The following is a 25,578-nucleotide window of genomic DNA, read 5'->3' on the forward strand; positions in this document are numbered from 1 at the left end:
GACAACCAAATACAATAGGTAATCCTTGGAAGAAAAGTTATGACCAACCTAGACAGCATATTGAAAAGCAGAGACATTACTTTGCCGACTAAGGTCCATCTAGTCAAGGCTATGGTTTTTCCTGTGGTCATGTATGGATGTGAGAGTTGGACTGTGAAGAAGGCTGAGCACCGAAGAATTGATGCTTTTGAACTGTGCTGTTGGAGAAGACTCTTGAGAGTCCCTTGGACTGCAAGGAGATCCAACCAGTCCATTCTGAAGATCAGCCCTGGGATTTCTCTGGAAGGAATGATGCTAAAGCTGAAACTCCAGTACTTTGGCCACCTCATGTGAAGAGTTGACTCGTTGGAAAAGACTGATGCTGGGAGGGATTGAGGGCAGGAGGAGAAGGGGACGACCGAGGATGAGATGGCTGGATGGCATCACTGACTTGATGGACGTGAGTCTGAGTGAACTCTGGGAGTTGGTGATGGACAGGGAGGCCTGGTGTGCTGCGATTCATGGGGTCACAAAGAGTCAGACACGACTGAGCGACTGAACTGAACTGAACTGAATCCATGGTGTAATTTTAAATGAAATAGCTGTAAAGATTTGAGGACAGTTGAGAATATTTTTAATTAAATTTCTTGGATAAGATAATATTGCAGTTTTAAAGGAGAATGTCCTTGTTGCCAGGACACATGTCCTGACATATATGGAGGTGAAGTATCATGATGTCTCTAACTTTGTTCAAGGAAAACTGTGTGCATAGGTGGAAAGCAGCTGTGGTGAAGCAGTATTTAGTTGCCGAACCAGGTGGAGGGTACATGGTTTGTTCATGTACTGTTTTTGCTACTTTTCTCTAGGTTTAAAATTTTTCAAAATAAAAAATTTTAAATAAATTATGAATATAATTACATGTATATATGTGTGTGTGTTCATGTTCCCCAGGCCTCCTCTGAACTTCTCCCGAGTTCCTGAATCAGAATCTCTAGGTAATGGGGCTTGGGATTCTGCATGGTAAAATGGCTCGCCTGCGACTCTGACACAGCTGGTTTATATTTAGGAAGCATTGCTCTTGAGACCATTCTTTATTAAAATCTTGTGTGGTTTGTGTGTATGTGTATAAGTGTGTGTGTTCTATTCAAATAAGAACATTGCATAGTCCTCCAGGTGAAAAGGTAGAATGATTCTCAGATAATGTCAATCTTTTCCTCACATCCCCTTGTTTTAATGGTCCATTCTATACTTAGTCTGAGGTTATTTCTTCTAAACAGGACTATATGGATCACTAATTCTCAAACATGGCTGCCAGTTAGAACCACCTACGCAGCTCTCAAAAATTTCACTGCCTAGACCCTCAGTTCAGTTCAGTTCAGTCCGACTCTTTGCAACCCCATGAAATGCAGCACACCAGGCCTCCCTGTCCATCACCAACTTCTGGAGTTTACCTAAACCTGTGTCCATCGAGTCGGTGATGCCATCCAACCATCTCATCCTCTGTCGTCCTCTTCTCCTCCTGCCCTCAATTTTTCCCAGCATCAGGATGTTTTCAAATGAGTCAGCTCTTCGCATCAGGTGGCCAAAGTATTGGAGTTTCAGCTTCAACATCAGTCCTTCCAATGAACACCCAGGACTGATCTCCTTTTGGATGAGGCCTTTCTTCATATCAATTAAATCTGAATTTCTGGGGGTAGGGTAATGTGTTCTTTGGTGCTCCCCAGGGGATTCCAGTGTTCAAGATTGAGAGTCCCTAGTCTAGATCAGAGCTGGCCTCTAGTGAGGCCCCTAGTTAACTAATTGTGTCAGGATCTCAGTATAAACTACCTGTTCAGAAATGATCACATACTCTGGTGTGTGGGGGACATTGACTTGAAAGGAACTCTTATATTCCCAACACTAATCAGTCTTCTCATATGGTCAATAACCTCTGGAGTCTGACAGTGAAAAGGTGGATTTTAAAAGATCCACATCTCACTTATGATTATGGAAATTTGAACTCTGTTTCTAGAAATTGATGGAAGGGGTAAAATTTTGGAGAGAAGTAGCTTTAATTACAGTATCTTAAATACTTATGTGATAAAGGTAATTTTAAAATATTCACTGAAATCTCTTCTCTGCAGAAAGGCCCCTGACATTGAATAATGCCAGACCCATCTTTACCTACACTTATCTCAAGACTAGTCACAACCACCCCCAGTTAAATAAATCTGTATTAACTTGTGTTTGAGTGTGTATGAGAGTGGAGTAGCAAAGTGGTGACAGCATCCTGGCAGAACCAAAAGGAATTCTAGCAGTCCTTCCCAAATACAGCCTGGCTGAACATTCACTTCTTACTCGGGGAAGAGTTTGTTCAGTGTCTCTCTCTCCCGGCTCTCATTTCTCTCCCTCTCGAGGTGTCATTTAGGTTTAGCCCACCCAGACTCAGTTTGGAAGCACTGCTTTAGTTGCGTCATCAGCTGACAAATACAGAAACAGGGAAAGGGAAGTGAGTTGTCCAAGGTTATGAGTGAGTGAGTGGCATGTTTCTTGACATGTATTTGTGTTTGTACATGTATGTAAAGCTCCTCTGGAAGGAGAAAAATGATTTAGGAATCATCTTGCGAGCCGTAGAGTCTAATAACTTAGAGGAGCTTTAGACTCTATAACTTCAAGATGATTCTCGAATCATTTTCTCCTCCCAGAGGAGCTTTACATACATGTACACATGTACATGTGCTTCCTGGTATGAGTGCTGTTCTATTACCTGCCGCCAGAGGGCATGAACTGCGATTAGATTCTAGCCTGCCTATCTACATTGAAGTCCAGAGCTTGCTCAGATCACTGTTTAAACAGACAAACCTTTATTTATTCAGTAGTCCAACAGTCTTAGGAGCATCTGAAAGTTCTTTGGAACTGGATGTTTATAAATATTTGTAAAATAAAGCTTAGGTAAGCACAGAATACTCGCAAGTGCCTGGGGTTAGAATTGGAGACCTGGCTTTATAATATTACCCCAGCCACTTCCTGGTTTAGCTGTGTGGCCAGTGGTGAGTTGCTTTACGTTGACTTTTAACCTTCAGTTTCAGGTGCCTGACCTGCCAGATCATTAATAAACTGCCACATGTGCCTTTTGTGAGGATTAAATGGATAATATGATAAAACATTTCCTAGCACCCATTTAATAAGTGGAGGTTTTTCCCCTTTGTTTAGTAAAACTTTTATGGAGCTTATATTCTGGTTAGAAAAAACACACATTACATGGAAAAAAGAAAATTTAGGCACTGATGAAAGCTAAGGATAATAAGGTGCAGAATCTAGGAGGCTATTTGAGGTAGAGTAGTGTAGGAATGCCACTCTGAGGAGGTGGTATTTCAACAAAGAACTAATAAAAGACTTGAGAAAAGGAAAGGGTGTTGGAGGCAGAGGGACACAGCTTGGTGTGCTTGGAAAATAGAAAGACCAGTACTCAAAGGGCAGGGGAGAGATATATGAATTATAAGGTGTAAGCAAGTTCCAGATTTGTAAGTTTTGTTAAATACATAAAGACTTTAGATTTATTTTGTGGTATAAGATGTAAGCATAAGAGTGATGTGATCTGATTTATATTTTTAGAAACGTAACCATATCATTCTGATCACTGTGTGGAAAATAGACAGTAAGGAGGCAAAAACAGAAGCAGAGTGGTTAGAAAGCTGTTGTCATAGGATGGGCAGAGCCTGACTGTGGCTTAGATTAGGGTGTTAATGGGGGAGAAATACAGAATGGCAAGGAATGGTTCGGTTTAGGATATATTTGATGTAAGACCATCAGTACTTGCTGATTAATTGTATTTGAGAAGCAGTAGAAATGGAAGAACCAAGAGTGACTTTCCAGGCTTTATGGTCTCAGAAAAGCGAAAGTGAAGTCGCTCAGTCAGGTCCGACTCTGCAATCCCATGGGCTATAGCCTACCAGGCTCCTCCATCCATGGAATTTTCCAGGCAAGAGTACTGGAGTGGGTTGCTATTTCCTTCAGGGGATCTTCCCGACCCAGGGATCGAACCCAGGTCTCCTGCATTGCAGGCAGAAGATGCTTTACCTTCTGAGCCACCAGGGAAGCCCCAAAAGTTTGGTCTCAGAACCTGGGTTTAAATAACTGGTGCTGTTAACCCAGATGAGGTGACTAGAGGAAAGGGGGTTGTAAAATCAAGAGTTCTGTTTCAGACTCACTCATTTTGAGATTTCTTGGCATCCAAGACTTATAGAATAAGGCGGTTGAAAATATGAGCATGAAACTCAGAACAGAGGTTTGGGTTAGAAATATAAACTGGCAGTCATCGTTGATGGGAAAAGAGTACAGACCAAAGAAGAGAGAACCAGTGGCCAGATACTGAGGTACTCCCACTTTAGAGGTTAAGATTTCTTACCCACCTGGCCTTTTTTTTGCACTCCATTGTTTAATTTGAGGAGACCCTCAAATTACTGTTTTTTCCTTTTCCTTCTTGCACAAATGTACAACTCCAACCCTTTTACCAAGAAAGATAGCATGGTAGAACTGAATGATTAAATGCTTGAAGACATTAATGTGCTGATTAATAATGAAGGCTCTGGAGACAGAAGAGTCCAGTTTAAATCCTGCTCTGCTATTGACTAGCTCAGTCTTTTATCTATAATAGTCAAAAGCCAGCATTTATTTAATACTTATTATATACCAGGTATCTTTTTAAGTGCTTCACATGTATTTATATTAACTTGTTTTAATCCTTAAAACAACCCATTGAAGTAGTTACTAGTTTTATCCCACTTTTTTTTTTTTTTTGAGGAAACTAAAGCCAGAAAGGGGCCTTATTATTTCCCAGATATCACATATCAGCTAAGTAGCACATCTAAATTTGAATCTAGGCAGCCTGGATCCAAAACCAGTGCTGCTTTTCTCATACCAAATTCACAGAGCTGTGAAAGTGAAGTTGCTCAGTCGTGTCCGACTTTGCGGCCCCACGGACTGTAGCCCACCAGACTCCTCAGTCCATGGAATTTTCCAGGCAAGATTACTGGAGTGGGTTGCCATTTCCTTCTCCAGCAGATCTTCCCAACCCAGAGATCGAACCCGGGTCTCCCACACAGCAGGCAGATGCTTTACCATCTGAGCCACCAGGAGCTGTAGAAGTGATTAAATGAGATAGCCCATTTAAAAGTACTTAGCACTTGGAGGCTAGCACATAATATGAGCATAATAAATGTTTTTTGTGGGAAGTAGCATGGTATAGTGAAAGAGAACCAGGGGGTTGGGGGATAAACTACTCAGTAATTGGATTGGCAGCATTTCTGCTTTACCCTTCTTCTCTTGAAGAAGCTTGCTAGGAGGTAGGGAAACATAGTTAATAACCTGAGGTTTGGAGTAAGACCCATTATATAGTAGAATCTGTTTCCACCACTTATTACCTGGGACCAGCTACTTCTCTTGAGTTTCTCTTTTATCATTTGCAAACTAGGGATAATGATAGTGTACTTCTCATGGTATTATTTGAAATATCTTGAGAGAGGTACCTATAAAGTAGTACATGATAAGCATTCAATACATATTAGCTATTATTATAATAAGTGTTTCCGGAGTGAGAGGATTTTTTTTTTCTTAGCTCAGGCACCAGGTGAGATAGAAGCCCGTCAGTAACCCACTTCTGAAAAATTGAATTGGGAATTACATGGTGAGGCACTCTAGTTGTTGGAAACTGAGGGCATGAATCTGAATTTTCTAAAGACTCTTGAGAGTCCCTTGGACTGCAAGGAGATCCAACCAGTCCATTCTGAAGGAGATCAACCCTGGGATTTCTTTGGAAGGAATGATGCTAAAGCTGAAGCTCCAGTACTTTGGCCACCTCATGTGAAGAGTTGACTCGTTGGAAAAGACTCTGATGCTGGGAGGGATTGGGGGCAGGAGGAGAAGGGGATGACCGAGGATGAGATGGCTGGATGGCATCACGGACTCGATGGACATGAGTCTGAGTGAACTCCGGGAGATGGTGATGAACAGGGAGGCCTGGCGTGCTGCGATTCACGGGGTCGCAAAGAGTCGGACACGACTGAGCGACTGAACTGAACTGAACTATAGTCACTCCTCCCTATTCCTCCGTTTTACAGAGGTGTAGGGAACATTTCTCTATAACGGCTGTGCCTTGCTGTGCCTTATTCTTAGGTGTAATGAACTATTCATGGCAGATTTGCTCTAGGTTTGGCTTGCTTCGGCCCTTTCCTGACCTAAGAAGAATTGTTTTAAATACTCTCATGTCTCTCCATCTTCTGCTCAGAGTTGGCTTTATTCTCAGTTATGTTCTCTAGTTAGCAGTGCCAAATCTACAAACACCCTTACAAATATGATCTCAGAGAAAGAAGAGCTCTCCAACATGCATATCATATCAGAAAACAGTTGACCCAGTTTGGGACATAACATAAAATATTTTGGTCTAAAGGGAATGTGATGCTCTTAAATGGCGTTATCTTGCATTCCATAGCCAGGTAGGTAGGTAGAGCCCACTGTAGACATCCCCACCAAATCACCTGAAATCAGGGTTTGGAGCAGGATAGGGAGGAGTTGCGAAAGGAAAAAAGGCTTGGCAGGCAAAAAGGAAGTGGTAGCAGTTTGATAGGAATGTACAAATTGCTGTCTCCACTGTTGATAAGAATGAGCTATCCCAAGAAGTCTTCTGACCTTGGGAAACCCCATTTAGCCTAGCCAGCTTTGAGACTTAAGCATTTAAATCATGTGGGGTAGTGCCTCTTTTCTTATTTCCATTTTTTTCTCTCGTCTCACACTCCCCCCTTTAATTTAATTATAGCTCTTAATTAATACTTAATCCCAAAAGCTGCTGCTTCCTTTTCCATTTCCCATGCACGTTGATAATTTAGCATAGTATATAAGAGCATGGGCTCAACAGTCAGATTGGCTGGGTTTCAGTCCTTTCTTTGTTATTTGTTCACTTTGAAATCTTAAGCAGTTTACTTTATACCTCTCTTCTCATCTATAAAATGAAGATAATTTCTACCTCACGGAGAACGCAATGGCACCCCACTCCAGTACTCTTGCCTGGAAAATCCCATGGACGAAGGAGCCTGGTAGGCTGCAGTCCATGGGGTCTCGAAGAGTTGGACACAACTGAGCGACTTCACTTTCACTTTTCACTTTCATGCATTGGAGAAGGAAATGGCAACCCACTCCAGTGTTCTTGCCTGGAGAATCCCGGGGACGGGGGAGCCTGGTGGGCTGCCATCTATGGAGTCGCGCAGAGTCAGACACGACTGAAGTGACTTAGCTGCAGCAGCAGATTGTGTTGAGGATTAAATTAGATAACCAGTAGAAAGTGCCTGGCACAGTATCTGGCCCACAGTGAAGTACACAGTAATCAGATATTGTTGTTGCTATTTCTAGCTGTGCAGCTCTGGTTCAACCTGTCTGTCCTTTGTCAGGAACAGGAGAGCTGAGGTTGACTGGGAGATTATCAAAAGGCACTAGATTTTGGTATCTCAAGTTGAAGTTTGAAGCCAAATTGAAGAGAGCACTTGGAGCTCTAATTGGAAAATATAATAATGATCTTATTCTTACAATTTATTAATTAAATAATATATTCTTGACTTGTTGTTACTCAGTCACTAAGTCATGTCCAACTCTTTGCAACCCCATGACTGTAGCACACCAGGCTCCTCTGTTCTCCATTGTCATCCAGAGTTTGCTAAAATTCATGTCCATTTAGTTGGTGATGCTATTTAACCATCTCATCCTCTGCTTCCCCTTTCTCCTTTTGTCTTCAGTCTTTCCCAACATCAGGATCTTTTCCAATGACTTGTCATTGAGGAATGACAATGGACAATTAACCTCTCTAGGCTTCCTTTGACTCTTTTGGAAAATGAATGTTTTTGAATAAAACAACCCCTTTCATCTTCATCATTAAGCCTGATCCTTCGTTAAGTAAAAATGAATATCCAAAAGTTTTTTTGTATTCTGTATATGTGTGAGAGAGGGGAAAAGAGAAAGTGAGAGAGTGAAAGTGTATTTATATTGAGATAAACCAAAAAGTTTACTTGTATATTGGATTTATCGGACATATTTGGTTTCTTCTTAAGAGATTATATCCCCTTTCACACTGTACTGTCTAGATCATTTCTAAGTATTTGTTATTCCTATCACACATCTATTTTGGATTTTTCAAGGAAACCTTTCAGGCATTATGATGTACGTTCTATAATACCTGTCTTGGTGTCAGGGAACTTGGTTGGGGACTTTACTACCTTTGCAGCATTACGTTGAGCAAGTTACATTCCCTCTTACGTGCCTCATTTTCTCATCTGTCTAATGAGGCATTTTCTCTGTTTAACCTTTAAGTCCTTTCCTAACAGTCTGTAACTATCACAGCATAGGTTGTGGCAGGAGTAGCTGGATTCCCAAAGGAAAACTTGGTATCACAGTTCCCTTTGAGATGTATTTTTTATCTGTTGCCCGTTATGTTTGCTGCAGGATTTCGGCTGAATGCTTCCTCTTGGCCCATGTTCCTTTTGAAGACGCTAAATGGAGCAGAGATGGCTCCCATCAGGATTTTCCACAAGGTACGGTGTTCCTCAGCTATCACCAGCTCCAAATTACTTAAGGTCAAATGCGTACATCCTTTCAATTACCAAGCCTCTGATGTCTGCATTATATTTATGGCCTGAGGATGCCTTTTCAGAAACTAGTTCAGCAGAAGGATTTTTAAAGTGCCTTATGAAGCAGCAATTATCCCCAGAGAAATACTCGATTGTAAGGTAGGATTTCTGGGTTTGGGGATTTCTTATTTCTCTTCTGATAAGTTTTGACCTCATCTGTAATGTGGATTTCTGTCTATCTCACAGGGTTATTAAGAAGTTAAACATTTTTTGTCAGTAAAACATATAAAATGTAATATAAATCTAAAGGCTATTCTTATGGAATTCCGTAACATCCATCTTCTAAACAGAGAGGAAGGAAGGAGACTATTTTTTAAGTGCCTGCAGTATGTTTGGGGTTTATATACACTGTCTCATTTAATACCCACAGTTAACTTTACGAAGCAAGAATTATTATTTTGGTTTAGTAGTTAAGGAAACAAAACACTCAAATAAGAAGCTTGCCCGAGACCACATGACTAGTAAGTGGTAGAACAGGAATTAGAAACCTGTATTTGTTTTTCCTGGTTTTTCAAGGGAAAAGGCAGTCAGTCTCCTCTCAGTTGATCTTTCATGAGGTTGGAGTTACTATAAAGGAGCCTGAATTAGCATTACTTGTGCTGCCGTTTGGGCTTTTCGGGTGGCACTAGTGGTAAAGAACCCTCCTGCCAGTGCAGGAGATGTAAGAGATCTAGGGTCGATCCCTGGGTTGGGAAGATCCCCTGGAGAAGGAAACGGCAACCCACCCTGGAGAAGTCTTCCCTGGAGAATCCCATGGACAGAGAAGCCTGGAAGACTACAGTCCTTGGCGTTGCAAAGAGTTGGATGTGACTGAAGTGACTTAGCATAACATGATGCCATTTAAGTCTAAAACCTGAGAGCACCATGGTTCCCAGAATACAGTATACTGGGCAATTTGAAATCCTTCCACTGGAGAGTACCTCAGAATGGTGGGAGGTAGGGGCCAACAAGTATTCTTTTAAATGCTTTACTGATCTTCCTAGGAAGAGAATTCTCCAAGGCCAAAATGAAGAAGAAAAACCAGAGTGTTAGGTGTACTGAATGTGCTGATGCCTTAAGGGGCTTTGCCAGTCTTACTTTTTAAGGACCTTGTCATTTAACAACTAGAGTTAGATAGAAGTTGAAGCCTTGGGCCCATGCAAGGCAGAAAATGGACCTGGGACAGCCACATGAAAAAACAAATGGATCCCTCAAATGTTTACTCCTCAGTGAAAAGACCAGGAAGAGGCTCTGCCTGGGCCATGGGTAGGGGAACTGAGTCATTCTTCTGATAAAAGCTTTCCCCTGTGAAAATCCAAGGTTCAGATATAGTGCCTGTGTTGTCTCAGAACCCCGGAATTGGAGAGGGATATTTCTGAGTGCCTGGCAGAAGGAAACCCAAAACCTCTCTAGAGGGTTTGGTTTTTTCAACCCAGATGTCGTAGAAGTCTCAAAAGTGAAGTACCATTGAAAATCAGTTCAGTTCAGTTCATAATCCAGAGCCCTCAAACTCTCAAAACAAATCCTTCATGATGAAACATCAGTAGACACAACAAACAGTAAAACTATAACCTCAAGGAGTTTCAGATAATAGAAACATCAGATAGAAATTTTAAAATAAGTATTTGAAAATGATTAAAGAATCAGTCCAGGTTCGATGTATGGTACTAGATGCTTGGGGCTGGTGCACTGGGATGACCCAGAGGGATGGTACGGGGAGGGAAGAGGGAGGGGGGTTCAGGATGGGGAACACGTGTACACCCATGGCGGATTCATGTTGTTGTATGGCAAAACCAATACAGTATTGTAAAGTAATTAACCTCCAATTAAAATAAATAAATTTATATTTAAAAAATTTTTTAAAAGAAAAGGAATTTTAAAATGAGAAAAGTATAAACCTCTGTTTTTTAGAGACAAACTTTAAAAAAGCAAATTGAATATCTAAAATGAAACCATTAAATTTAAAAGTCTTTTAAAAATTAAAAATAAAATAAAAATCTTAGATAGGTATTTAGGCAACTTAGACCTAGATAAGAATTAACTTTAAGACATGTGTGAGGAATTTCTCCAGAGTGCAATACAGAGAGATGAAGAGATGGAAAATATTAAAGAGAAAAGATAAAGATAATAATATCAGAAGGTCCAATATATGCTGAACATGAATTCTAGAATAAAAGAGTCGATATTTGAAAAGATAATGACAGAATTTTCCAGAATGTGTGATAAAGACAAATGTATACTTTAAAACATTGTGGAATAACTGAAGTCAAAAGATCTGAGCAAATAATCACACAGAATACAGTCATCCTCAGTATCTATGGGGGACTGGTTACAGGAACCCCTGAATACAGAGATCCACACACACTCAACTCCTTTATATAAAATGGTGTGGTACAGCAAGCTCTCCATATCTGCAGCTTTCACGACGCAGACTGAACCTTCAAAGGCATTGCAGTTAGGCTGAAAACACATTTCTTGACAGCAGTAGTACAAGGCAAAAGGTAATAGAATAATACCTTCAAAGAATTAAGAAAAAAATGGTTGTCCACCTAGAATTTTATATCTAATTCTACTGTTACTTCAGAATGAATGCAAAATCAAGACATTTCCAGCAAATTAATATAAATACATTCACTGAAAGAACAATTGAAGAGTATGTTTCAAGAAGAAGATAATTGAACCTGGAAAGTAAGAATGAGATGTAAAATGTAGTGCTAGGGAAAGATAGGTTAGCATGTGAGTGTAACTAAACAATCATTGCCTATAACTGTATAAACAGTTACAGTAGCAAAAGTGATCAGTTGGCACTATAACAGTGTGGAACTAAATTATCCAACACCCGTTAACTCAGGAGTAATTTAAATATTCAGAGGTCCTAGTATTGTTTAATTAGGGATAAATTTTAGACTTAATTATGTCAGCTGTACAGTTATGATCTGAAGGGGATCCACCAAAAGATTAAATATAGAATGATTAATGTCTGAATCAATGAAAAGGGGAAAAGGGAAGAAAATTCAGTTGATTGTTAAGGAGAAAAAAGAAGTTAAAGGTACAACTTGAAAAATAAGTTAAATAGAAATGATATTTAGAAATGATAATTATAATAAATTTAATATGTCAGTTATGAGAAGTTAAACTCATCAGTTTAGTCAGACATAGATCAGATTGTTTTTAAATCTAGCTGCATGCTGTTTACAAGAGACATTGCTGAAATATGACACAAAGGTGTTAAAAATAAAAGAATATAAAACATATACCAGGCAAACCTTTATCAAAGTAAAGCTGGTGTTAACTGTACTGAAATTAGACAGAGAAGACTTTGGTACTAAAAAGCATTAAAGAAGTTACTATCTAATGATTAAAAAAAAATAGGTCACTAAGAAGATGAAAGTTATACATGGTCCTAAAAAACATAGAGAAAGCAAAATTTGACGGAATTACGTGGAAAAATTAGAAAATCCACAATCGTTAGAGGATATTTTAATACACATCTCTCAATAATTGATAAATCAAATAGACAAGACAAAAAGTTATCAATCAGCATAAGCTAATGAGTTATAAATCAACTCAGTTCAGTTCAGTTGCTCAGTCATATCCGACTCTTTGGGACCCCATGGACTGCAGCACACCAGGCCTCCCTGACCATCACCAACTCCCAGAGTTTACCCAAACTCTTGTCCATTGAGTTGGTGATGCCATCCAACCATCTCATCCTCTGTCATCCCCTTCTCCTCCTGCCTTCAATTTTTTCCAGCATCAGGGTCTTTTCAAATGAGTCAGTTCTGCTCATCAGGTCCAAAGTACTGGAGTTTCAGCTTCAGCATCAGTGAATATTCCAGTGAATATTCAGGACTGATTTCCTTGAGGATGGACTGGTTGGATCTCTTTGCTGTCCAAGGGACTCTGAAGAGTCTTCTCCAACACCACAGTTCAAAACCATCAGTTCTTCATCAATTTTAAATCAGTTTTAAAAAATAAAGTCATTCCTATTTAATAAGTGATTTGAAAATGAAATTTTTGAAGATGCTCTTTAAGATAGCAATAGGTTACAGTATGGCTAGAAAAATGTCAGTAAAATATAAGATATTTATAAGGAATTTTTAAACTTGTACTGAAGATGAAATCTCCATTAAAGAATACTTAACATATGGAAAATGCTATGTTCATGGAAGGAAAGGCTCAGTATCATACATACAAAAGTTATTTTTTCCCAAATTATAAATTCACTGGGATTCTAGTCAAAATACAAATAGGATTTTCCTGTGGAACTTGAAGAACTGATCCTGAAATTCATATGAAAGATCGAGGAGAAAGAATAGCCAAAACAACAGTGAACAGTAACAAAGTAGAGGGACTTTTTCTTCCAGATACCCATTTAAAAAGACTATGTTATTGGTACAGGATGAGACAGTAAGACAAAGGGAAACAAAGTATACAACAATTTTTGGAAACTTTATGCAACTACATTGCAAATCAGCACCCAAGAACTAGCTACACTACTGGAGAGAGTTCACAGTGTTCCAGCTGCTTTGGAGGGCAGTTTAACAATATTTAATAAAGTGGAAGATGAATTCTCCAGGCAAGAATACTAGAGTGGGTAGCCATTCCCTTCTCCGGGGGATCTTCCCAACCCAGGGATTGAACTTGGGTCTCCCGCATCATAGGCAGATTCTCTACCATCTGAGCCATCAGGGAAGCCCATATATCCATCCTGCTGCTGCTGCTGCTGCTGCTAAGTCGCTTCAGTCGTGTCCGACTCTGTGGGACCCCACAGAGGGCAGCCCACCAGGCTTCTCCATCCCTGGGATTCTCCAGGCAAGAACACTGGAGTGGGTTGCCATTTCCTTCTCCAGTGCATTAAAGTGAAAAGTGAAAGGGAAGCTGCTCAGTCATGTCCGACTCTTCGCGACCCCGTGGACTGCAGCCTACCAGGCTCCTCCGTCCATGGGATTTTCCTGGCAAGAGTACTGGAGTGGGGTGCCATTGCCTTCTCCGACCTATAACCCAACAATTCTTCTCTTAGGTATACACACTGAAAAAAATCCTCCCACATGTGAAAAAAGAAACAACAATAAGAAACAACAATTTCACAGCCATAAGAATGGCTGTGAAAACTCTTTTGAAATAGTAAACAATTCAAAACAACATTACATGTCTGCTGAAAGAGAGGAAATAAATTATGATGTAATGAAGTACTATTAGCAGTTAAACTCGAGCTAAATTTACAACATGGTTACATTTCAAAAACAGTGTTGAACAAAAAAAAGCAAGTTGTAGAATGATATGTTCACTATAATACTATTTATATAAAATTTTAAAGTGTGCAAATTATATATATAATTTGGCACCCCACTCCAGTACTCTTGCCTGGAAAATCCCATGGATGGAGGAGTCCATGGGGTCACTAAGAGTTGGATACGACTGAGCAACTTCACTTTCACTTTTCGCTTTCATGCATTGGAGAAGGAAATGGCACGGACACGACTGAAGTGACTTAGCAGCAGCAGCAGCATATACACACACACATAGTAAAGTATAAAAATATGCATAGGGAAGGGCACAAAGGAGGATTCAGCCTTACCTGTTACCTTTTATTTCTTGAAAAAAAAAAAAAGACCCAAAGCAAAAATGTCAAAATATTAGAATTAACAAAGTAATACTTTGGTATATTTTGAAATTCATTTAAAGGAAAGTCTAAAGTTCCATTGTAAGTCTTATATAGCACTTTCTAATCATCCCAATAAAGTACCAGTTTCTCGGCATACATAGTCTCTCTCTTTGTATCTAGGTCTGTATATCTCTTGTCTCTCATCTAGGAACCACCGTCACCTTCTCACAACTTCTTCAAAATGGGAATGAAGCTAGAAGCTGTGGACAGGAAGAACCCTCATTTCATTTGCCCAGCCACTATTGGGGAAGTGCGGGGCTCAGAGGTGCTTGTCACTTTCGATGGGTGGCGAGGGGCCTTTGACTACTGGTGCCGCTTCGACTCCCGTGACATCTTCCCTGTGGGCTGGTGTTCCTTGACTGGAGACAACCTGCAGCCACCTGGCACTAAAGGTAAAGGCTTGTAAAGTCGGAACCCAGGTTACTAAGGGAGCCTGCCTAGATAACCCATGGTCAGCATCCCTTCACCAGCAAACCTCACTCACAGGCAAAGGAGGATCAGGGGCCAGCAACCAATATCCAGTCAAGAGCAGTCAGAAACAGAAAGAGTTTAAACATCGCGTGAGGATATACACGGAGTGTGGCATAAAGTAAAATTTCCTTGCTCAAATACCTTGGTTTATTCTCAAGCAGCTAGCTTCTCCTCTCTCTTACTCTTATTCCTGGACTGTTCCAGAGTTTGAATAGTATCATTCTTGAGGTGCACACCCCAACTTTGTAATTGAGCTGGAGTAACATTATATTACATAAAAATACTTAACCAGCACTGTAGTTTAATAGAAAAACCATGGGCTTAGATGTAAGATAGATTTGAAGTCCATCTCTGCCTTTTCCCAGCTGTGTGGCTTTTTGGTCAGTTAGTTGACCTCTCTAAACCTCAAAATTCCTCATCTGTAAAAGAATACCTACTTTATAAATGAGATTACCTGGGCAAAATGCTTACATAATGTCTGGCAAACACCAAATGCTAAATAAATGTTTTCATTGTATTACTGCTGCTGTTATTCTATATTAACATAATAGTATTTATTATACTTACTATGTAATATGCTATATTCTTATTATTATTATACTCTTATTATTAAAATAACTGCTACTAATGGAAGAGTATACATAAAATACTAGAATAGTACCACAGGATAGTTAACAGTCAGTGATATTTCTGATGGTCATGATGTTGGAGAACATCCAGGATAAACTTTGAGGTAGCTCTTAATAAAGAAAATAAACAGTAAGAATCTCATTCCTAAAAGTACTGGTAAATCTGAGAGAATAGAAAGTCACCCTTCCTGTTGTCTGTGGGTTTCATTTCTAAACCTCTATCAGATTCATTCATTCAATTAGCCAAATATTTATGTAGTACCTAATTGTGAGCCAAACTCAGGATACAGTAGCTACAAAGATGAAAAGCATTCATCAAGTGCCCTCATGACACTTTCATTTTAGAGGGATGAGATAGTCAATATACATTTAAATCAAGAAATAAACAAGATGATTTCAGATAGACAATTTTTCCTAAGGAAATAAAGTATAATAAGATAGTGACTGTGAAGGGATTCATTTTACAGCTTTATTGAATATAATTGAAGTAAAATATGGAGAAGGCGATGGCACCCCACTCCAGTACTCTTGCCTGGAAAGTCCCATGGACAGAGGAGCCTGGTAGGCTGCGGTCCATGGGGTTGTGAAGAGTCAGACACGACTAAGCAACTTCCCTTTCAGTTTTCACTTTCATGCATTGGAGAAGGAAATGGCAACCGACTCCAATGTTCTTGCCTGGAGAATCCCAGGGACAGGGGAGCCTGGTGGGCTGCCGTCTCTGGGGTCACACAGAGTCGGACACGACTGAAGCGACTTAGCAGAGCAGCAGAAGTAAAATAAGCTGCACATATTTAAAGTATACAGTTTGAAAAGTTTTTACATATATATATATATATCCATGAAACCATTACTTTAATCAAGATAATGAACATACCCATCATCCCTAAAAGTTCACTGTTCCTTTTTGTGGAGGGGGAACTTTTTGGATACAATTTCTTTTTAGGAAAAATTGTCCAAAAAGATGATTGATATTTGAATTCTATGACAGAAAGAAGCCATGCAAGGAAAGAATTCCAAGCGAGCAGATGTGACATACTTACAATGGTACTGAGACATGAATGAGTTTATTATGTTTCAAGGGCAGAAAGAATACTGCTCTGGCTACAGTGTACCATGGGCGGGGCAAAGTGGCACAATCATGTAGGACCTTGTAAGCCAGAGTGATAATTTGGATTTTATTCTAAACATAATGGGGAATCATCAGAAGGAGTAACAAAATCTGATTTACTCTAAAAAAAAATCACTTGCACTTGTGTCCAAGAATACAAAAGAGCATGTATGACTTAACAATAAAAAAGATAAATAACCCAGTTGAGAAGATGGACAAAGGACTTAAACATTCCTCCTAAGGAAATATCGGAGAAGGCAATGGCACCCCACTCCAGTACTCTTGCCTGGAAAATCCCATTGACAGAGGAACCTGGTGGGCTGCAGTCCATGGGGTCATGAAGAGTCAGACATGACTAAGCGACTTCACTTTCACTTTTCAGTTTCATGCATTGGAGAAGGAAATGGCAACCCACTCCAGTGTTCTTGCCTGGAGAATCCCAGGGACAGGGGAGCCTGGTGGGCTGCCCTCTGTGGGGTCGCACAGAGTCGGACACAACTGAAGTGACTTAGCAAGCAAGCAAGGAAATATACAAAAGGTCAGTAAGCACTTGAAAAGATGCTCAACATCAGTAGTCATTAGGGAAATGCAAATCCAAGCCACAGTGAGATACCACTTTACACCCATGGGTGTGGATATAATCTAAAGACAGACAGTAATAAGTGTTGGTGAGAATGTAGAGAAATTGGAACTCTCATATGTTTCTGGTCATATTCTAAACTGCTGCAGCCACTTTGAAAACAGTTTGGAAATTTCTCAAAATGTTAAACATAAGAGTTATCTGTGACCTAGCAAGTCTACTTGTAGGTATATACCCAAGAAAATAGAAATTATATGTCCACACAGAAATGTAACTTGAACTTCATGGCAGCATGATTCATAACAGCCAAAAAATTGGCATTATTCATAACGGCCAAAAAATTGAAATACCCCAACTCTCCATCTGATGACAAGATGAACACAATGTGTTATATTCACATGAAATAAATTATTTATTTATTGACAATAAAAAAAAATGAAGTACTGGTTTGTGCTACAACATAAATGTACCTTAAAAACATTATGCTAAGTGAAAAAGCCAATCACTTACCTTAAAAACATTATGCTAAGTGAAAAAGCCAGTCACTAAAGACCACACATTGTATAATTGCAGTTATATGAAACGTCCAGAATAGGCAAAACCGAGAGACAAAATAGTGGTTTTAGGGGGCTTGGGAAGAAGAGGAAATGGGAAGTGACTGCTAATGGGTATGAGATTTCTTTTGGGGATGATGAATGTGTTCTAAAGTCAGGGATGATATTCCCACAACTCTGAGTTTACTAAAAACACTTTAAAAGGTGAATTTCATGGTATGTGAAGTACACATCAATAAAGCTGTTATTTAAGACCTCATTTGGGCTGGTTTATAGAAAATGGGTTGTATCATGGTGACTGTGGACAAGGAAAATTTAGGGTTTCTTGGAGTAGGTTGGTGGCACTGAGTGGAGAGAACTTGAGATGGGGGCAGCATGGAGGAGAGAAGACAGACTTTCTGCCTGGAAAAGTGCTACACCTCTAAATGCTCCAAGAAACAAATGTGGGGTCAGTGTGAGACGTGCATTGCCCTCCCTCTACAGAGTCTATGAGATAATATCTCTGTGGAAATAGCAAGAAAAGAAGTGCCTTGAAAGTCACAGTGGAGTCATTTTTGCTTACTTGAGACTAAAAACAGGATAAGCCTTGGTGCCCCCAGCCATATTCAGTTAGTAGGTTAGGTTTCTTACTTCCTTGGTTAGAGTAACTCTGCTATTTTGACTAGTAAGTCTCCTACAGCAATTGGGTGATTCTCAAAAGTTAGAGGAGCAGGAGAGTCTTCTGGACTCACATTTTTTTTCTGACTGCGCATCATGCTGATAAGAAATATGGCACACCGTGTGGCTGATGATTCCAGAGTTGTTTGCTGGCTCTTTTCCTTCCCTTCAGTGTGTCTCTGGAGATTTTAGATTTTTAATAGATGACCAGAAGGACCAGCTCAGAAGGTAGGAGGTTATTCCAGTTGGCATTTCCAGATCAGGACCTTCAGTCCTTATCCCAGCAGCTGGATTGTTTCCTCCAGCAACTCTCTCCTCCCCCACCTCATACCCTCAGTTGATTTTATAACGCAGCTTTTAGTAATAGCAGAACTTGGGCCATTCAGTGTCCTGGCTGAGAAACAAGTGATACAACTTGGAAAAAATGTGATTACTCAATTCATTTCACAAAACAAGATGTTCTCTATGTGTAAGCCTGTTCTCTTTCTAATCATACTATCTCCTCTTTCTTTTCTACCTTCTGGTCATTAGTGCGCAAATGTTAAAAAATTCAGGTACTATAGGATTGTTTCTTACCCACAGTGAGTGGGAAAAATATCAATATTCGTTTAATGTTCTTTCACACACATTATTTCTTTGTATCTTTTGCTAACTTTGAACTCTGTTACAGTTAGATACATTCTATTTATAAGAAAAGCAAAGTTCAAAGGATTAAGTGACTTAGTTCTGTTGATCTCTGAGTCTAGAGGGAGAAGCCATGAGATTTTTAGTAAGATCAGCTATCAAGGCCATCACTTTAGCCATATTATCTTCACAGTCTTCCCCTGTACTCGCTCATTCTCCTTTGGGCTCTGTTCAAAGCTTCATTTGAGACCTTGGGTTTTGGCATAAGCTGTGTAGTGTAACATCAGAGAATTGAACGGGAGTCTAGTCCCAGCTGGACACAAATTTGTTTTATGTCTTTGAGCAAGTCATTCCTAAAGCAAGAGATTGAACTAGATGATCCTTGAGCATCCTAATACCCCTGTGTACTGTACAGGTTCCTGACCTCTGACAGTGGGTAAAAGATGACTCCTTTGACTGTCTTCTACTTGATCCCAGATGCTCATCTCACCCCTGCCTACCTCTGTACCCCAGCCACATAGGGCTCTTCCTCTCTAAGGGGATCCTTCATGCTAGCTGTTTCTCCTTTGCAAAGCCAGTAGTAAACCTTTTTAGGTCCTAAACTCCTGGGCCGAGCCACTTCTGATGGGCTTCAGATGCTAAGCTTGCAGCCAATCCAGGGTACTTGTTATAAAAAGCAGAAGCTTTTTTTTTTTTTTTTTCGGCTGATCACTCTTTGTATCTGACTTAGAAGAAAACAGAGGTAAACTGTACTTTTCAAAATTAAAAAAACAAATAAACTCAGTCCATTTGGTGTGACTATAATATTAATTAGGTACTTGATAATCTAATTAACTCCCTCTCCTTTGTTCTGATTGCATGTGGGCAAGACAGTTTCAGATTATAGCTTAGCTTCCTATATAATGAGATCCCAGCTACTTCATGTTTATATTTTTATTATATATTTTATTGTATATTATTATTCTGGACTGTACACCAGTCTCTTGCACTTCGTATAGTGTAAGCTTGGTCTGACTGCTCTCTATGCTGATGCAGATATGGGGGTCCAATAGAAGTGTGGCCCTTGAGCACACCTGTTGGAGTAAATGGTCAACCAGGCCTCCTTTACCCTTTTGGTCTACCCTTTCTACCTGTGGCGTCAAACAGAGAACATTTCAAAATATTTTAGTGCTGTGGCTAAAGTGCCACAGGAGTATTACTCTGACCTGGAGAGTAAGAATTTGATACTTAAAAACAAAACTTTCATAATACATCTTCCTTTTTTCCTCTGTGTAACATTTAAAAGTGTGTCCCATACTTTATGGATGGATGTTCTCTTTCTGTTGTAAAACTACATAGGAAACTATACTGTAATAACTTTGGAATTCTGGGTCAGAAAGAGAGAGTTGGTTAAATTGGAATCCTAAATTGTGCAGGGAAAAACTAAGTAGAGGCAAGAATAACACAGCTGAGACTATTGGTCAACTAATGGCCTGAGTTTCTTCAGCCAGCCATTTATTCAGGTTTAAATATTGTCATGACTAGGGGCTAGTCATTGGATAAATTTGTAGGAATCCTGCCTTTAGAGTTTATAGTTTTGTGAATGTGTGCTCACACTCCCAGGCCAGTGGAGAGTGGTGAGAAGATAAGATGAGGTGAGGGGATAGTCTTTGAATAAAGAAGCTAACAAACACATGAAAAGATGCTCAACATCACTCATTATCAGAGAAATGCAAATCAAAACCACAATGAGGTACCACTTCACACCAGTCAGAATGGCTGCGATCCAAAAATCTGCAAGCAATAAATGCTGGAGAGGGTGTGGAGAAAAGGGAACCCTCCTACACTGTTGGTGGGAATGCAAACTAGTACAGCCACTATGGAGAACAGTGTGGAGATTCCTTAAAAAATTGCAAATAGAACTACCTTATGACCCAGCAATCCCACTGCTGGGTATACACACCGAGGAAACCAGAATTGAAAGAGACACATGTACCCCAATGTTCATCGCAGCACTGTTTATAATAGCCAGGACATGGAAACAACCTAGATGTCCATCAGCAGATGAATGGATAAGAAAGCTTTGGTACATGTACACAATGGAGTATTACTCAGCCGTTAAAAAGAATTCATTTGAATCAGTTCTGATGAGATGGATGAAACTGGAGCCGATTATACAGAGTGAAGTAAGCCAGAAAGAAAAACACCAATACAGTATACTAACACATATATATGGAATTTAGAAAGATGGCAATGATGACCCTGTATGCAAGACAGGAAAAAAGACACAGCTGTGTATAATGGACTTTTGGACTCAGAGAGAGAGGGAGAGGGCGGGATGATTTGGGAGAATGGCATTCTATCATGTATACTATCATGTAAGAATTGAATCGCCAGTCTATGTCTGACGCAGGATACAGCATGCTTGGGGCTGGTGCATGGGGATCACCCACAGAGATGTTATGGGGAGGGAGGTGGGAGGGGGTTTCATGTTTGGGAACACATGTAAGAATTAAAGATAAAAAAAAAAAAAGAAGCTGAAATGTAAGTTCTTAAAGTTTATTTTAATACCTATCACAACTATTTTATTGATTTAACCAAGTTATCCCTGCAGCCTGTGAAATAAGTTTTTTAGTATGAAGATAATTCTTTCTACCCTGTCCAGAAGGTTAGGATTCATGTCTACTTGGAGTCCTTGTTAAGTGGGACTAATTTATTAACTTCATCTTTATATCCCCAGCACTTGGCCCATAGTAGTTATTCAGTAATATTTATTGAGTGAAATAAATCATGCTATATTTTCTGATTTCATTTCTGTTCACCATCATCTAAAGCCATTCTTCACTGAGGTACAAAAGTGAGAGGGCTACTGTAATTTTAAAAGCAGATTAAAATTTATTTAAACTATTGTTCTAAGTCTTGGAAACTTGTGGCCAAAAATAAGAGTAACAAAGGACTCTCATCTCCGGAAAGGGATATCTTTGAACTCATGTTCACTCACTTCTCTATCACAAAAAACACTTACACCTTTATACCTGGAATACCCCCTGCCCTTCCACCCAAATTCTTTTTCTACTAAGCCACAGCAAACAGGAGAATGTCCTCTCTACAGGAAGCTTCAAGCAGTTGGTATATTCTTCCTGTCTCCTGAGAAGGTATGTTCAGTACCCTGTCAGAAAAGGCATGAGCCTGTTGATTAATAAGTGAATCAAATTCTTCAGTACCCTTAATGAGGATGACCACCACTTGGCCATTTGGCAGTTTTCCCTTTTTCCCCCCTCAGACATAACTAGTTCCAAGCTTTGCCTTTGTTGAATATACCGATTCCTCCCTACACACACACACACACACACACACACACACACAATATCTTTGTCATTATTCCAGCTGTGGCATTGTACTTTAATTGCATCTAGAAATTCTGGCCTTTATTCATCCATCTACACAATAGTTGTAGAACAGCCCCATCTTCCCTCATATCTCAGATGGTAAAGAATCTGCCTGCAGTGCAGGCAACCTGAGTTCGAACCCTGGGTTGGGAAGATTCCCTAAAGGAGGGAATGGCTGCCTACTCCAATATTCTTGCCTGGAGAATTCCATGGACATGAATTAGAAGAGTCTAGGAGGCTACAGACCATAGGGTCTCAAAGAGTTGAACACAGCTGAGCAACTAACACTTTCACTTTTTTTTTCCAATCTTAGCAGTGTTAGGCTCAGTGAAGATTGTAAAGAAGTACCTACCTCCCAGGTTGATTCAGTGGTTGAAATGAGAAAATGGGTGTGCAAATACATGTAGCACAGAGTAGGTACCCCCCATCTGTTAGTTATATCTGAATTTAGATGTCTAGACATCCCAAGAAAAGGGAACTGCACACAGAGACACTTAAGTGCTCTATTTTGGTCAGGAAAAATAAATATATTTATGAGATGAGGTTTGTACAGTGAACTAATGCTCCCATAACTGCTTTTCTCTTGATTGTATGCTGATGCTACATAAGTAGAAATGGGAATATGAGGAAATTAAATGAGTGGCATTACATTATGAAGTGGGGAATCTGGGTTCTCTCACTGATCCTAATTATATCTGCTCAAGGGACAGAATAGCCCCATATCTCTCTTCCAGCTTCCTTAAGCTGGCTCTTGGCCCTGCCTAGTTCTCTCTCCTGCCTTCACCAACCACAGATGCCTGAGAGGGGTAGCAATTTTCTGGCATGTATAATGAAACAACTGGCATCTCTCAAACTCCTGGAAATAGTGAGATTTGATTTAGGCAGTTCATAAATTTGACCACACCTGCTGTTTTCTTGAAAATACTTGGATCCATATAGTTTCCTCTGAAAAGGTTTTGTTAACACCTACTGTGTGCCAGCATCAACATGTATCAACTTGGAAAATTCCCTGTTTTAAATGTGTTGTTAATTGTTGTCATTCAGTCACTAAGTTTTGTCCACCTCTTTGTGACCCCATGAACTGCAGCATGCCAGGCTTCTCTATCCATCACTTTCTCCCTGAGTTTCCTCAAATTCATGTCCTTTGAGTCAGTGATGCCATCCAACCATCTCATCCTCTGTTACCCCCTTCTCCTCTTGCCCTCAATTTTTTCCAGCATCAGGGTCTTTTCCAGTGAGTCAGCTCTTTGCATCAGGTGGCCAAAGTATCAGAGCTTAAACTTCAGCATCAGTCCTTCCAGTGAATACTCAGGGTTGATTTCCTTTAGGATTGACTGGTTTGATATCCTTGCTGTCCAAGGAACTCTCAAGAGTCTTCTCCAGTACCACAGTTCAAAAGTGTCAATTCTTTGGTGCTCAGCCTTCTTTGTGGTCCAAATCTCACATCCATACATGACTACTACTCCATGAGAAACTATTCCAGTTCAGTCGCTCAGTCGTGTCCGACTCTTTGCAACCTCATGAACTGCAGAACGCCAGACCTCCCTGTCCATCACCAACCCCCAGAGTCTACCCAAACCCATGTGCACTGAGTCGGTGATGCCATACAGCCATCTTATCCTCTGTCGTCCCCTTCTTCTCCTGCCCTCAATCTTTCCCAGCGTCGGGGTCTTTTCAAATGAGTCAGTTCTTCGCATGAGGTGGCCAAACTATTGGAGTTTCAGCTTCAACTTCAGTCCTTCCAGTGAACACCCAGGACTGATTTTCTTTAGGTTGGACTAGTTGGATCTCCTTGTACTCCAAGGGACTCTTCAAGAGTCTTCTCCAACACCACAGTTCAAAAGCATCAATTCTTCCGTGCTCAGCTTTCTTTATAGTCCAACTCTCATGTCCATACATGACTACTGGAGAAACCATAGCCTTGACTAGATGAACCTTTGTTGACAAAGTAATGTCTCTGCTTTTTAATATGCTGTCTAGGTTGGGAAAACCATAGCTTTGACTGTATGGACCTTTGTTAACAAAGTGATGTCTCTGCCTTTTAAAACACTGTCTAGGTTTGACATAGCTATTTCTCCAAGGAGCAAGTGTCTTTTAATTTTGTGGCTGCACTCACTGTATGCAGTGACTTTGGAGCCCAAGAAAATGAAATCCAATCTGTTTCCACATTTTCCCCATCTGTTTGCCATGAAGTGATAAGTGTAGGTGGTTAATAAAGTCATATTGGCAACCAGTAATATCAACTCTGTATTTTACATTTTCCCCCTTAATTTTTGAGGAAATACTACAATTACAAATGAGATTTTCTGAATCTCAGTAACGACTTACTAGGAGACAAACAAAACATAAACTTTCATGTATTAGGTTGGCCAAAAAGTTGGATATTATGGAAAAACTTGAACCAACTTTTTGGCCAACCAAATATATCAGAAAGAGGAGGGAAACTGGGCAGACTTTTAAACGGAGCAAAGAAAAACAGAAGGTTATGAGGCTGATATGGCAGGAAGGCAGGAGTTAGACTGTAGGTTTTTTAAATAGTCCTGTGCTCAGGAAAGGTGGAGTGTGTGCATTGACTACGTGGCTGACCGGCAGGTGCTTCATCACAGTGTCCTTTCATGTCACCTCTTTAAGCAACTTAGACTTGACCAGACACGTGAGCAGACCATCTTCTGAGAATATAGCTCTCCACTTGCTGAAATTGTTCCTGAATCCTCTTACCTATTGCCCAAGACACTCCTTTGAGTCTCAGTAATGAAAGGCTTTAGAGGTTGGCTCTGGGCCTATCATGGGTAATTTTATCTTCCTTCTGTTCTTCCTACTCTCCACAGATTTATCCATCGGAGAAGGCCTCAGGAAAATGTGAAATGTCTTTTTGGTTTCAGAAGTCCTTTATTCATGCTGTGGGAGTAAGAGTCAGGAGGGAGAGAAGGAGCTAGACGTGGGGAACTGAATGTGTTAACTCAGCTAGATAGGAGCAGGAGGCAACCCATGCTTTTTTATGTGAACTGGAATTTGGATCAGTGGAGTTTCAGCCTTGGCATCAGCCCAGCTGGCAGTATATAGCTGAACCCAGCCAAGTTGAGCAAAGCTAATAAAGAACACATCCTCTAAATTACTATGCCAAAGCCAGTGATATGCTGCTGTGAATGAAAACATGATCCCAGTCCAGGAAACTGATAAACCAAATGGATTTCCCCGTTTTTTTTCTTTTCCATTGTTCATGTTCTGTGTCATGTGGACCCACATGCACGTGTGTGTGCACACACACACACAAGCTGGATTTATGAATCAGTTTCCAATTACATATGCT

At 40.1% G+C, this 25,578-nt stretch overlaps 1 protein-coding gene across 8 annotated transcripts in view; it reads left to right on the forward strand.

Annotated features, from left to right (window-relative positions):
* The window catches only part of SCMH1 (Scm polycomb group protein homolog 1), a 216,705-nt gene that overhangs the window by 108,448 nt on the left and 82,679 nt on the right, over window positions 1-25,578 (forward strand). For 7 of the 8 annotated variants that reach the window (XM_068966207.1, XM_068966204.1, XM_068966209.1 and 4 more), the window contains 2 exons: window positions 8,446-8,534; window positions 14,426-14,669. In XM_068966207.1, the coding sequence (XP_068822308.1) occupies window positions 8,446-8,534; window positions 14,426-14,669 (333 nt within the window). Of the gene's footprint in view, window positions 1-8,445; window positions 8,535-8,628; window positions 8,730-14,425; window positions 14,670-25,578 lie in introns of those variants that run through there. The other variant, XM_068966211.1, reaches the window with a different exon arrangement.

This window comes from Capricornis sumatraensis, chromosome 2, assembly GCF_032405125.1.
Source record: "Capricornis sumatraensis isolate serow.1 chromosome 2, serow.2, whole genome shotgun sequence".
NCBI lineage: Eukaryota > Metazoa > Chordata > Mammalia > Artiodactyla > Bovidae > Capricornis > Capricornis sumatraensis.